The following is a 14006-nucleotide window of genomic DNA, read 5'->3' on the forward strand; positions in this document are numbered from 1 at the left end:
GCATGGAGATCAAACAGTTTAAAAGTGGATGGTTCTTCAGACTTGAGATTGCCAAGGGGGAGGGGCTGTGCGGGCAGAAGTATCGGGAGTTTGGGACCAGCAGACGCAAACTATCGATACCATATAGAGAATGGATAAACCACAAGGTCCTGCTGTAGAGCGCATGGAACAATATTCAACATCCTGTGATAAACCACCATGGAAAAGAATATGAAAAGGTATACACATATATATATATACAGGTATAACTGAATCACTTTGCTGTACAGCAAAAATTAACACAACATTGTAAGTCAACTATACTTCAATAAAATTTTTTAAAAAGTGGGTGGTTCTTTCTCCCAGACAGGTGTCCTGGGCTTGTTGGTGTAGACTGCGAGGACCATGAGGGGAACGGGCCATGCGGTCCCATTTGTCAATCAGGTTGTGGAGAAGGCATGGGTGAGAAGTTGTGATTTTTGTCCTTCCAATAGCAAAATCAAGGAGGGCAGGCTCTGAGAAGTGGTCTATGGCTTGTGATTTTCTTTCTTTCTTTTTTTTTTAAAGCATTACTATTTTTTAAATTAATTTATTTATTTTTGGCTGCGTTGGGTCTTTGCTGCTGCGCGCAGGCTTTCTCTAGTTGTGGAGAGCTGGGGCTGCTCTTCGTGGTGGTGCGCGGGCTTCTCACTGTGGTGGCTTCTCTTTGTTGCGGAGCACGGGCTCTAGGTCCGCGGGCTTCAGTAGTTGTGGCTCGCGGGCTCTAGAGCGCAGGCTCAGTAATTGTGACGCACGGGCTTAGTTGCTCCGCGGCATGTGGGATCTTCCCGGACCAGGGCTCGAACCCGTGTCCCCTGCGTTGGCAGGCGGATTCTTAACCACTGCACCACCAGGGAAGTCCCAATGGCCTGTGATTTTCTTACAACTAAAGCCCTGGGCAAAACACACACACACACACACACACACAGACACACAGGTACTAAATGTGGTTTGAAGCAGACACATGGGACCTATCAAACCAAGAATTTGGAAAGTATAGGACATCTTGAGCAAGTAAACATTCAAGGCTAGAACAATGAGATCCCACTACACACCTATTAGCATGGATAGAATCCAAAACACTGACAAACCCAACTTCTGGCAAAGACGCAGAGTAACAACAGAGAACTCTCATCATTGCTGGTAGGAAGGCAAAAATGGTACAGCCACTTAGGAAGACAGTCTGGCAGTTTCTTTCAAAACTAAAAAAATGCTTTACCATATGATCCAACAACTGTGCTCCTTGGTATTCACACAACTGATTTGAAAACTTATGTCTACACCACAACCTACACACAAGTGTTTGCAGCAGTTTTGTTCATATTCACCAAAAGCTGGAAGCAACCAAGAAGCCCTTCAGTAGGTGAACAGATAAACAAAACCAGGATATCCGTACAGTGGATTATTTAGTGGTTAAAAAGGAAAGTGTTATCAAGTCATAGAAAAGATATGGTTAAATCTTAAATGCATGTTGTTAAGTGAAAGAAGCCAGTCTGAAAAAGCTACACACTGTATAATTCCAATGATATGATATTCTGGAAAACTTAAAACTATGGAGATGGTAAACAGATCAGTGGTTGCCAGGGGCTCCAGAGAGGGGCGGGATTGAATAGGTAAAAGGCACAGGGGATTTTTTTTAAAAGTTGCAAAACTACTCTGTATGACACTGTAATGGTAAATATAAGAATTAAATATCTGTCAAAATCATAAACTCTGCAGCACAAAGAGTGAAGCTTAATGTATGCAAATTTTTAAAATAAAGCTTAAAAGTTCATTTAGGAGATGTGGGATCCCCGGATAGAATGCAGAATGTGACAAAAGAGTCTAATTGTATTAAAAACGTTAGAAACAACCTCACTGGAGGAGGTGGGGGAATAAAGTGCTGACCTATGTAACTGTGGGAATGAGTAGAGTCTGAAAGACAAAAGGCAAAAAGAACTTCATGCAAGCACAGTTCTCTAGTTGATAAAGTTGCTTTCCACTGTGGGGTGCAGGTCAACAATCTGGAAACCACTCTACAGGTGCCCTGGAATTGAGCAATTAAATACACAGATGGCAGAGAGCGGAAGCCAGGCTTCTCACTGTCTACGTGGGAGGTTACACAAAAGCAAGGAGAGGAGAGAATGATCCCCCTGGCAATGGATTAGGACTGGGGAGGTCAGCATGAACTCATGTTTAGCTTAATACAGATACAGGTGGTTACACATAGAAACATTATAGATTGGTACACACATGTATCTCCTTGTTCTTTCCTCTGAGAGAGCTCGGGAGGAACTACTCCCCAGTGGCAATGAGCACACCCAGCATCCAGATCTTGGTTTCTAAGACCACCCTTCCAGGGCACCTGGGAGGAACGACAGATTCTAGGACTGGGGCAGGAAACATACAGAATGAGCCTGAAACACCTTCTGGTGCCAGGAAGCAAGAAAGTGGTCAAATCATCACCATCATCATCATCCTCATGGATGCGTATGTGTCAAAAGGACACAGGTGGGACTTCCCTGGTGGTCTGGTGGGTAAGACTCCGTGCTCCCAATGCCGGGGGCCCAGGTTCGATCCCTGGTTGGGGAACTGGATCCCACATGCATGCCGCAACTAAGAAGTCCACATGCTGCAGTGAAGATCCCCCGTGCTGCAACTAAGAGCTGGTGCAGCCAAAATAAAGAAATAAACAAATAATAAATAAATATATTTTAAAAAAGAAGTAACACTTCTATTAAAAAAAAGAAAAAGACACAGTAGCCAAATGAAAGAGCTCCCAATGGCCGAAGCTGGAGCCATCTGAACAACAAAATATGTAAAGTAGTACTGTATTATAACGCAAGGTGTAAATTAAATATCCATGAGTCCACACTGATAAAAATAACTACATAAATAATGAGTTCTTTCCTCTGCAGAAGAATTCCAAGTAATTTATGGAGCTACACTGCCCTCCAGGAGGTGGAACGGGACTGCTCATGTTTAAGTGCGGGCTGGGCTTCGTGACTTCCTTCCGAAGAGGACAGTCCATAAAGGGGGGAAAAGAGTTAACTACAGGGGGAAGCCTGACAAGCACACCTCAGCCAGGGGAGCAAGGCCCACATCACAGCGAGAAGTGTGCCCCTGATGTGGTGTGATGAGAAGGGCATCCACCTCTGCAGCCCTCCTCCCACACCTACATACCACCCCCCAACCCCCGTCTAATCGTGACCTAAACTTGAGACAAACCTCAACAGAGGGACATGCTACAGAACACCGGACCAGTTCTCCTCAAAACTGCCAAGGTCATCCAAAACAAGGAAAGCCCTAGAAACTGTCACAACCAAGAGGGACCTACGGAGACGGGAGGGCTAACTGTCATGAGGGATCCTGGCACAGAAAAAGGACATTCAGTAACTACTAATGAAATGTGAGGAACGCATGGGTGTTAGTTAATTATAACACATCAATATTGGTTCATTAATCACAACGAACGTACGCTACTCACGTAAGACGGCGATGGGGAAAAATGGGTGTGGGGCACGGAGGGGGAGACATTCTGTAAATCTAAAACTGCTGTAATCATTTAAAAGAGCTGTGAAAAAAAAAAAAACCACCCCAAGGTTCATGTTTCAACTAACGATTTCATGTAAAAATGCCGCTGCTGACTGTCTCCACGTGGCCCCCTGGGGACACCACTTACCCAAGGCTGTGCGTGCCTGTCATGGGTCACCTGAGTTCTCGGACTGACCTCCTCCTCCCCCTCCGGCCGGCTCTGCCACCGTCCCCAAAGCCAAGGCTCACGCCCGGGGGCCCCGTCTCTGCCGCCACACCTCACCGCCCTTTTCCCTACTACCTCAAGTTCTTAGTTAATGCACTGCGTCTTCCTGGACCACACGCACCTGTACGAGTCACCTATAATCCTTTCTGAAACATGGCAGGTTACAAATAAAAAAAAAAAGTCGTCAATAATCAAATATGCTGTTTGGAGCTCGCACTTAAAAACAGGTCTCTCTGTACCAGAAGCTGCACCCAACAAGCCCAATGCACCCAGACGTCTTCGGGGTCATTGGCTCGGCAGCCCTCAAGCTAACTCCATCGGCACTGGGTACTCTGTGCGTCTTGGACCCCCTGGACACCGATGTTTACGAGGTCCCAGGGCTGTGTCCCCGAGGTGCTATTCCTGGGGAATTTCACACAAGGACTCGCTCAGGGGCTACGATGAGACTGTAGGATATGGACCAAAGGACCACCATCAGTAGACAGCAATCCAGTGTCCGAGAAACCTTCTAGCTGGGCCGCGTGGGAGCTGGGCTGGGGCTCCTGGGAGCCCGGCTGCAGGGGCGTGTGGCAGGAGCTTGCACATCTCCGCCTGGATGACGAGCCGCTGGACTGCCACCGCCTGGAAGCTGACGTAGTCACTGGATCTCAGAAACGAGGCCCCGACTCAGCACAGGGGCTCTGCAGAAACAGCTCCATCAACGCGTATTCAGTTTCTACTTCTCATCGACACGCTTCCAGGGCTGAGAGACGTTTCTAGCTTTATTACAGCCCTGCCTTTGTTGTGCCTGGGCTTCTTTCAAGTTTGGGAAGACAGTGCAAAACAGAAGCCCGCAGTTTTGCTCGAGCTGTGAGTTTTACTTCCCTTTCAGGGCTCGAAACACCATCCATCTCGTCCCAGAGGTTCCAGCCGAGACAGGAGATGAGCCTGGCAGACGAGTCTATTTCTTCTTTCTGCCACTGGCATCGTTACCTGACCAAATTTCCATCAGAACAGGTACTAGAAGGTCGGAATAACACGGGCTGCTTTGCTTTAATTGACAGGTCATTCCTCCAGGATTTAATTATCTTCTGTGCGTCCCTCAGTCCAGAAGTGATGCTTCGCCCCACCCGGGTTCCCGAGCTCAGCCCAGGGGCGCCTGAGAACCACACAGCCCGAGTGCATCATGGCGCTTCCTGCACTTAGGAAGGAAGCTGCTTTCAGCTCTCTGCTCGGGACGCGAAGTCTGGTTCTCGGCCAGATTCTGCCGATTGCCAGGTGGCTTTTAAGAAAGTCACAGAACTCAGGGCGGAGCTGCTAGGACACAGGCACAGCCTGGGGCTGGCAGAGCCGCTGAGGACAACAGGGCAGTGTCTGGAATAACGGGGATGGGGGCGGCTCTTCCCCCCTTGGGCCGGCCTGGCACTGCAGCAGGCGACTCCATCCAGGAGCTTGGCGACCACAGGCTCTCCGGTCCCGGACCCTCTGTGTCCGCCTCGGCCACGTCCCAGCAGCCACAGCACGGGAGAAGGGAGCCCACAGCTGACCCCGCCTCCCTTCCACCCTGGGTGAGAGCCTGGCAAGCAAGGGCAAGCAAGCCTCCCTCGAGGTGACCTGGCCCCCGGCCTCCGCTCTCAGAGCCCCCGCTCCTCCAGGGATGCTGGCCTCGCAGACGCCCTGCTTCGTGGGAGCCTGAGGTCAGAGGGAGACAGTCCTCCACGCCCTGTGCACATCATCGGGCCCCAGAAGGTTCTTGTTTAACCTCGGCTGTCACCATTAAGTGCCCCCCCCATCACTTCTCAGGTGACGGGCCTAGGGTGCCAGCGTGTCCGGAACCAAGGGGCTTCCCAGACAGGGACCCTCAGTGTGAAAACCAGAGCTGTCCCTGGAAAACTGGGACAAGTTGGTCACACCACCTATCACCTGGAGGCGGCCACCAAATCAACCCCGTTTTCCTCCCTCTGGGTCCACAGCCAGGAGAAAACAACATGTACTGAGTTTCCATTGCGCGACTGACATGAGAGGCACGTTCTGGAGACCCCACCAAGCATGGGCCGCTCCGCACGGGAACACTTCCCATGCTACTCACCTGACGCTCACACGTCCCCACCCTGCGGGGACCGTCCCCCTATGGAGCGGACGGAGGCGAAAGGGAAGTTGTGTGCTTGTCCCCCCGACGTCAGGCGCTGGCCTCTCGGTGGAACCTGTGTTACATCCTCTCCTGATATTTTCTCCGTTTGTAACTGGGTCACTATACGCCCTTGTCCGGGAACCGCCCATGACTTAGTTTATTTCCAAGAATGTCCACCCCATTGTTCGCTTTTCTCATGTCACGTGTTGCCCTTGGTCCCCATTTTCCCTGCCTCTCAACCAGAACAGTCTGCTTCTCAGCTGGGGATGTGAGTGAAAATTCTCTAGGTGTGGAGAGTGGAGTAGTGATGCTGGACGAGGCGCTGACCTGCAGCAGAATCGCAGGTCCACACTCAGCTTCCGGCTCAGAACTTTCCGTATTCACTACATCCTTCACCCTTTTCGCCTGTTGTAAGTATTCTTTTGTCTTAAAGAAAAAACCCACCATGTTTGATCACTGTCAATTTTGTCCACACAGAAACCTGCACGGAGGTTTAGAGCAACTTTAAGCATAATCACCAAAATTTGGAAGCCACCAAGATGCACCTCAGTAGGTGGATGGATAAATAAACTGTGGTCCATCCACACAATGGAATATTCTTTGGAACTAGAAAGAAATGAGGGAGGGAAGGATTGGGAGTGTGGGATTAGCAGACGTAAACTATTATATACAGGATGGATAGACAACAAGGTCCTACTGTAGAGCACAGGGAACTATATCCAGCCTCCTGGGATAAACCATCATGGAAAAGAATATAAAAAAAGAAAGTCTCTATGTGTATAACTGAATCACTTTGCTGTACAGCAGAGACTGGCACAACACTGTAAATCAACTACACTTCAATATAAAAAAATGAGCTATCAAACCATGAAAATCAGGGAGGAAACAGAAATGCATATTTGTAAGTGAAAGAAGGCAATCTGAAAAGACCACACACTATATGGTTCCAACCATATGACATTCTGGAAAAAACTATGAAGACAGTAAAAAGATCAGTGGCTGCCGGGGGTTAGTGGGAGGGAGGGATGAAGAGGCAGAGCATGTAGGATTTTTAGGGCAGGAAAACTAGCCTGCCTGTGGTGGATATATGTCCTTATACATTTGTCTAAACCCACGGAATGTACAGCACTGAGTGAACACTAATGTAAAAGTGGACTTGATTTCACTTTCTGACTTACTTCACTCTGTACGACAGTCCCTAGGTCAGAAAAACAAGTATCATATATTAACACGTATTTGTGGAATCTAGAAAAATGGTACAGATGAACTGGTTTGCCGGGCAGAAATAGAGACACAGATGTAGAGAACAAACGTATGGACACCAAGGGGGGAAGAGGGAGGTGGGATGAATTGGGAGATTGGGATGGACATATATACACTAATATGTATAAAACAGATAAATAATGAAAACCTGCTGTATAGCACAGGGAACTCTGCTTCACTTTGCTGTACAGTAGAAACTAACACAACACTGTAAAACGACTATACCCCAACTGAAAAAAAAAGTGGACTTGAGTTAATAATAATGTATCAATATAGGCTCATCAGTGTAAAAATGGCCACGCTTATGCAAGATGTCAGTAGCGGGGGAGCCTGGCGGGCGGCTGGTTATACGGGACCCCCCTACCCTTGCCATTCAATTTTCTGTAAACCTAAAACTACTCTAAAAATTAAAGTTTAATTTCAAAAATATGGGAGTGGGGTGTGGGGAGGGAAAGTTCTGCCTTACAGAGAATATTAGCTATAAGACATAAAACTGATGTAGAAAATTAGCATTTGGCGGCCACCATGTGAAAGTTGTTCAATAATTCTGCTTTAAATGTTAAAACTGAAAATAAATAATAATTTATAATTGATCTGCCCAGACCCACGCCCCCCCCCCCAAAAAAAAAAAAAAGAATCCAACCAAACCCTTCTGATTACTGTTAATTATTGGGTGAGATCCGGGAAAGTCCTGTAAAAGGACCGTCTGCCTGGGAGGCAGGCGTCCTGTTCCCGATCCCCGATCGGATGGGGTCGGAGCCTGGTCTCAGCCTTTGCTGGAACACCTGCCCTTAATTCTGTGCTTTGTCGGGTGCCAGTTTACATGGATTTCAGGGGAAAACAGGTTTCCGTTTCTTTTCTCAGAGTTGGTTCTTCCTGACCAGTGAGCCCAGAGGCTGTGGTCACGGGGATAGTTCAGGAAATCCCGGCGTTCATTTCACCCCACGCCACCTCCTCCACAGGTCGCTGGTCCCGGGTCCAGTCTATCCCAGTTCTGAGGAGAGTGGATAACACGCTGCCTCCGTCTTTCTCCTTCCCGGGTCCCCGAGGCTCCCCTGCATCTGCTCTCACGATGACGCCATCCATCACCACCAGGACGGCGTTTCTAACTACAGGCGGGGCCAGGAGAAATGACCGCTGACCCCCGTTTTGAAATAATCTAGGGTCTGTGCTGACGTGTTTTTAGAAGCTCAGTTAGGGTCGGCTCTGGAATAACAGTCGATCCAAACTCTTGGAATCCAGCGACACCACCGCCAGTGAAGCAGGCCTGGTTCACAATGGGGAAGGGGTAGCAGGAGGGGTGGTGTCCAGCCCGGGGAATCATCGGGAAACAGCCAAGGATGCGGCCAGGCCGGCGGGAGCCCAGGCCAAAGGCTGCCCGAGGAGAGAAGCCAGGTCAGGGACCACAGACCCCAGGCCTGGCTCAGGTCTGCCACTGTCCCTGAAGCCTCACCTTCATGCTCAGGAATCCACAGGCCCATGTGTGGTCTGAGCCTAAGTGCTGGGATGCAGTGATGGACGGTACCCACCCACCCCCCGCCCAACGAGCTGGGAGCCAGCCTAGGTGACAAGGCACAGAGGAGCCATCCGCTGACCATGGGGCCAGACCCAGCACGTGCTCACTGTGTGCCCACCCCGCCCTGGTGCTCAGACCCTCTGCTCAGCTACACACACACCCCCACGGAATCACAACCCCTGCTGCTGGCCCCATACCTGCTTCCCCTGCAGACAGAACATCCAACCCTGCAGCTGCCCCGCTCCCCGTCCAGACTCTCTGCAGAGGCCTGCGCCCCCTGACCCACCACCTGCTACGGGCCCTTCTCCCCACCCCTGGGGTCCTGCCCCATCACTGCTGACCTCAGAAGGTCAGCCCCGTGCAGCTACGGCAGGGCCCACCTCTGCCTCGTGCTCCACACCACCCATCAGGACGCCTGGGAGCCCGTCGTCCACATCACCCCGCCGCAGCCCCCGGCACACAGACCCCCAGCCTCCTGTCTCACCAGGTGTCTGCCTGGGCTGGTACCCTTCTCGCCTTCAGCCAGGCCTGTGCTCTCCTGTCCCCATCCAAGCACGTCCTGTCCCCTGGCATCTTGGGCTTTGAAGCTGTGTCACCGATAAGCCAGCAGCCCTGTTCTCACGTTGCTCAGTTAAATTTAGGAGACAGGAGCCGACGGTGATTACAGCACGGCCAGCTGTGTGTGGATGGGGACGTGCACGGCCGGAGGAGCACAGGTGCAGGTCCTGCCCCAGCTTTGGAGTCCCCACAAGTGACGAGAGAGCTCCCTTCTTCAGCTGACGCACCTGTTGTGGGTTCAGCAACTGTGAGGTGGGCACCTATACGTGACACTGGCACAGGGAGGACCGGCCCAACCCCAGAGGAGAGGGGAGGGAGGCCCCGCTCGCTGAGTCCAAGATAAACGCTCTCTGCTCAGCAACACCCGCTTGCCCGGATGAACGCTCCGAGTTGCCATGGAGACCCTCACCTGAGCCGCTCTCGGCTCTCACACAGCCTCACCTCAGCTGGTCGAGTTCATGTGTCCCCTGGGCACAAGGCTCTCGCCTGGGATGATGGTGCCTCCCCCCCACCAAGGGGACACTGTGCAATGTCTGGGGGCATCTTTGGCGGCCACAACTCGGGGGTGTTACTGGCATTTGTGGGTGAAGGCCAGGGATGCCGTACACATCCTACGGTGCACAGGACAGCCCCCAGCATAGAGGACTGTCCAGCCCCACGAGGGAACATCATTCAGCCATGAAAAAGAAAGAAATCCCGCCATTTGCAAGAACGTGGATGGACCTTGAGGGCATAATGCTATGTGAAATAAGTCAGACAGAGAAAGACAAATCTGTATGATCTCGCTTACATGTGGAATCTAAAACAACTGAACCCAGAGAAACAGACTGGTGGTCACCAGAGGTAGGAGGGGGGGTGGGTGGAATGGGTGGAGGAGTTCAAAAGGTCCAAGCTTCCAGTTATGAGATAAGTAAGTCCTGGGGATGTTGTGTACAGCATGGCGACTGCGGTTAATAATACTGTGTTGTATATTTAAAAGTGGCTAAGAGAGTAGATCCTAAAAGTTCTCATCATAAAAAAAAAATGTGTAACTATGAGTGGTGACGGATGTTCACTAAACGTATCGTGGCGATCACTTCCCAGTATATCCATATACCAAATCGTTACTTTGTACGCCGAAAATTAATACAATGTTTTGCATCAATCGTATTTCCATAAAACTGGAAACAAGAGAGAAGAGATGAGATTAAACAAAAGTTAATGCCCATTTGGAACTGGTAAGAAACAGAAAGGATCATCCAGCCCCAATGTCAGCAGGGCGGAGGATGACAGCCCTGTACCGTTTTATCCCACGCGAGATCTGAGGTCCCACGCGTAGGGACTTGCTTTCCAGCAGGGGGAGCTAGGCACATGCAGGTGCATGTGCATCTCCCAGGGCTGGCATGAGACGGCTTCTCTATGCTGTCGTTCATTCATTCACTCATTCTCTCCTTCAACTCAGACACGTACTGAGCACCTACCACTTGCCAGGCACCTCCCGGATGCTGGCAATTCCATGCAGCAAACACAGGCTCCCGGAGGAGGGAGAAAGCACTTTTAAAACCAAGTAGAGTGTGATGCTTCCTATGCACGTGTAATCCGAACGACAGAATCACCTTTCCTCCCTGAACCCACGTTCCAGTGGGGTTTCCTCAAGTCTCTCCAACCAGCCCCTACCTCCGGTCTCCAGGTCATGGAAATTCGGATCCAGGCCTCGTTCCAGCATCTTGACGATCTTCTCCACTGAACGATGCTGGATGTAATCCATGCATTTTTTCAGGTTGGTCTAAAGAGAAAAGCAAAATTGGTCTTACAGAGAAACGTCTCTTCAGGCCACAGGAAGGCTCCCTGCGGGGTGCACCTGGCCGCCCTTGCAGGGAGGAGAGCTGCCCCTTGATGGGGCCCCGCTGCAGTCCCCAGGCTCACCAGGCAGCATCCTTCTGCATCTGGAACCCCGGGGCCAAGCCCGGAGCCCAGCACATGGCAAACGCAATTGGCCTGTCCTGGATGAATGTTCTAGAAATCCCCCACCGATCTCTGTGCTTGCCGAGAGTCACAGGATGTTCCTTCACTTTCAAAAGGATGAGCCACTTGGACCACTTTGAAAAACTATACTTTCCAGGGTGCACCCCAGGTCTTCTGACTCCATCCTCTTTTGAGCGAGGCCTGAGGATTGGTATTTGTGTTTCCTAATCTCTAAAGCGGTGGCCGCTATGGAGAGCAAAAGGGCACTGCTCACTCAGCGTAACCCACTTGTGGGTAATCCCGTGACCTGCAGGTGGACACAGGGGCGAGTGGGTCACCGAGCGATTCAAGGTGAGGGCGACAGTCACTCCTCGTGAGATCACAATGACCAGGGGCTCAACCCTGACCAGGTTGCCTAGCCTCATCTGCAAGGAAAATAATGATTTTCTGTCCATCTGGCAGATAGCCTGGGCTATTTGATGGCAATCACAGCATCTGAGATGCCTCTGTCAGATGAGTCTAATGCTCTCACTGGGCCAGTTCTCCACCCACACTCCACACCCCTCCCCAGTCACCCTGAAACCAACCCCTGGACCCTTCAGCCCGCGGATCTCCACCTGGAAGCTTTCTGTACATTCTGGGACTAAACATTAACAAATGCTCAAGGACACAGGATAAACTTGGTTTCACTGAACACCTTCATTGCTATTTACTAATCGACATTATTTTAAATGCACAAACACATTTTCATGTACACATCAGAGAGTAATCAAAAAAACCAGAAGTGCCCAGACTTGGAGTCTAAATACCCCTGTGTGGGCGGATTCCAGGGCTGGGCAGGGAAAGTGCAAGAGCAACCTGACCGTCTTGTGCCTGAAAGCCGTCAGTACTCAAAGGATGGTGGGGACAACGCCAGAGGGAGGAGAGCCAGGCAGAAGGGCCACCGGCCACATCCGGACAATTTGAGCACAAAAATAAGTAATGAGAATGGCATGTTATAACCCACTGAACACAATGAAAATCCACACGTCCATCCTGATATGAATGGGGGGATGAAACAAAAACAAAGGGACCCCGGAGGTTGGGGACGCTCTCTGTGGACTCAGAGCTGCAGGTGGGCTCACCTGGGCAGATCAGGGCTGGCTTAGGTAAGCTGTCCGGGCACCGTCCTGACTCTGGCTCTCCCTGTGCTCTGCAGGGAACGCTCCAGGCTCTCCGGGGAGGGGCAGGACCTGGAGGAGGGCATCTGAGAGCATCCTTGGGTATCACACATCTTCCTCCGTGCTGAGCGAGGTGCCCACCGCACGCTCCAGCTCCTGCACGCCCTGGACAGGCACAGCATCCCTGACGGAGCGCAGGTGTGCCTGGAACACAGCCCACAGCTCTTTCCTTCACTCTCTCCTTCTCCCCTGCTGCCCTTGTGCGTCTTACCTCCATGCAGTTTATGTAAACAGCACCTTAATCACGAGAGTGGCAGCAGCAGACACCTACTTCAGTGTTGTCCCCTATTTCGGCAGCAAAGGCTCAGAGGGAACGGCCACCCCTCTTCCCAGAAACACCCGGGAGGAGGTGAGTAGAAAGTAGGGCCCCAATCTCCACTGTCAGGGATATTATTTCCCTTATGCGCAGGCATCGACTGGGTTTGCATCACACGGGAGGAGACGATGGCGGTACTTAACAGGGCTCTGGTGGCAGCACGTGCCTCATCAGCCTCAGCATCTCACAGGAAGAAGAACCCTCTGCCCTAGAGCTCCCCTGATCTCTGAAGATGAAGACGCAGAAATGAACACCAAGGGTCCACACAACCAGTCCTTGCTCACCTTCGTGTGCAGCTTGGCCAACTGTTTCTCATCCAGATTGGATTGTCTATACACCCGCTTCTTGTAGCGAAACTGGCACAGACACAGAAACAGGAAAAAAAGAAAACCAGGTAAATATTTCACACAGCCGTTCAGAGGAAAAACCTGCCTTGTCCGTGGGTATTTCACCCAGGGCGGGGGCTCCCTAGCAAACCCTTTTGTGTTCAATAAACTACTTGTGTTCGCACCACAGAGCCTACGACAGCGTAAGGGTAACTTCTGCGGAGATGTTGCTGCCGTTTTGGCTGGAAAGTCACAAAAAGAAATGAGAGCAGCCCAGAGGGATGAGGACTCAGGAGCCTGATGTGCCCTGCTCTCCTCTGCATCATCAGCATGGCACCAAATCAGGACCCGCTCCTCACGTGGGCTCTGTCCTCGACATCGTCAACCTTTACTGAACACACTTAGAAGCCCCAGCCTGGCAAAGCCACCTGCCCTCAGCCCACAACCTCCGCCTGGGACTCTGGGGCTCAGACTCACTCCTTCAAATGGCAGCACCTCCTCTAACCTGGCAGAGACGTCACGGGAACAGAGGGGCACACCTTGCTCAGGTAGAGTGATGGTGCCCTGGAGGGTGCCCGGGGGCCACAGGCTGCTTCCGAATCCCCAGCGCCTTTCACCCGATGCCCCGTTCCTTCTCCTGGGTGCCCTGGCTGCCTCTGTAGTAGATGCACTGTGGCGGGTTTGGGAAGGAGGCTGGCAGCTTGGGAGTCACTGGGACTCTGAGTTGAGACACAGCTCCAACTCCAGCCCCACCACTGCCCTAGTATAACGGAAAGTGGGGTCCGGCTGCTCGCCGCTCAAAAGCCAATAAAGAGGCCAGGTTGGTGGAAAGGAGACTTTGCCTTATGTTGGATGCTGGAAGCCTGGAGGCGGGGAGGGTGGACTCCCGTCCAAAGGCCGACTCCCCCCCCCACTGACAATCAGTGGGCTAGAGCTTTTATAGACAGAGGGAGGGGGCGACATGCAGACATAGCACGGTCAGCGCTGGCAGTCATC

General features: G+C 51.4%; 1 protein-coding gene across 1 annotated transcript in view; it reads right to left on the reverse strand.

The window, feature by feature from the left end:
* Window positions 1-14006, reverse strand: part of SHANK2 (SH3 and multiple ankyrin repeat domains 2) — a 457530-nt gene that overhangs the window by 419245 nt on the left and 24279 nt on the right. Inside the window, exons 3-4 of the mRNA XM_068555086.1 lie at window positions 12969-13040; window positions 10861-10969 (exon numbers count right to left, since the gene is read on the reverse strand). Coding sequence (XP_068411187.1) covers window positions 10861-10969; window positions 12969-13040 — 181 coding nt within the window. The remainder of the gene's footprint in view (window positions 1-10860; window positions 10970-12968; window positions 13041-14006) is intronic.

The sequence above is a fragment of the Eschrichtius robustus genome, chromosome 11 (assembly GCF_028021215.1).
Source record: "Eschrichtius robustus isolate mEscRob2 chromosome 11, mEscRob2.pri, whole genome shotgun sequence".
Lineage (NCBI taxonomy): Eukaryota > Metazoa > Chordata > Mammalia > Artiodactyla > Eschrichtiidae > Eschrichtius > Eschrichtius robustus.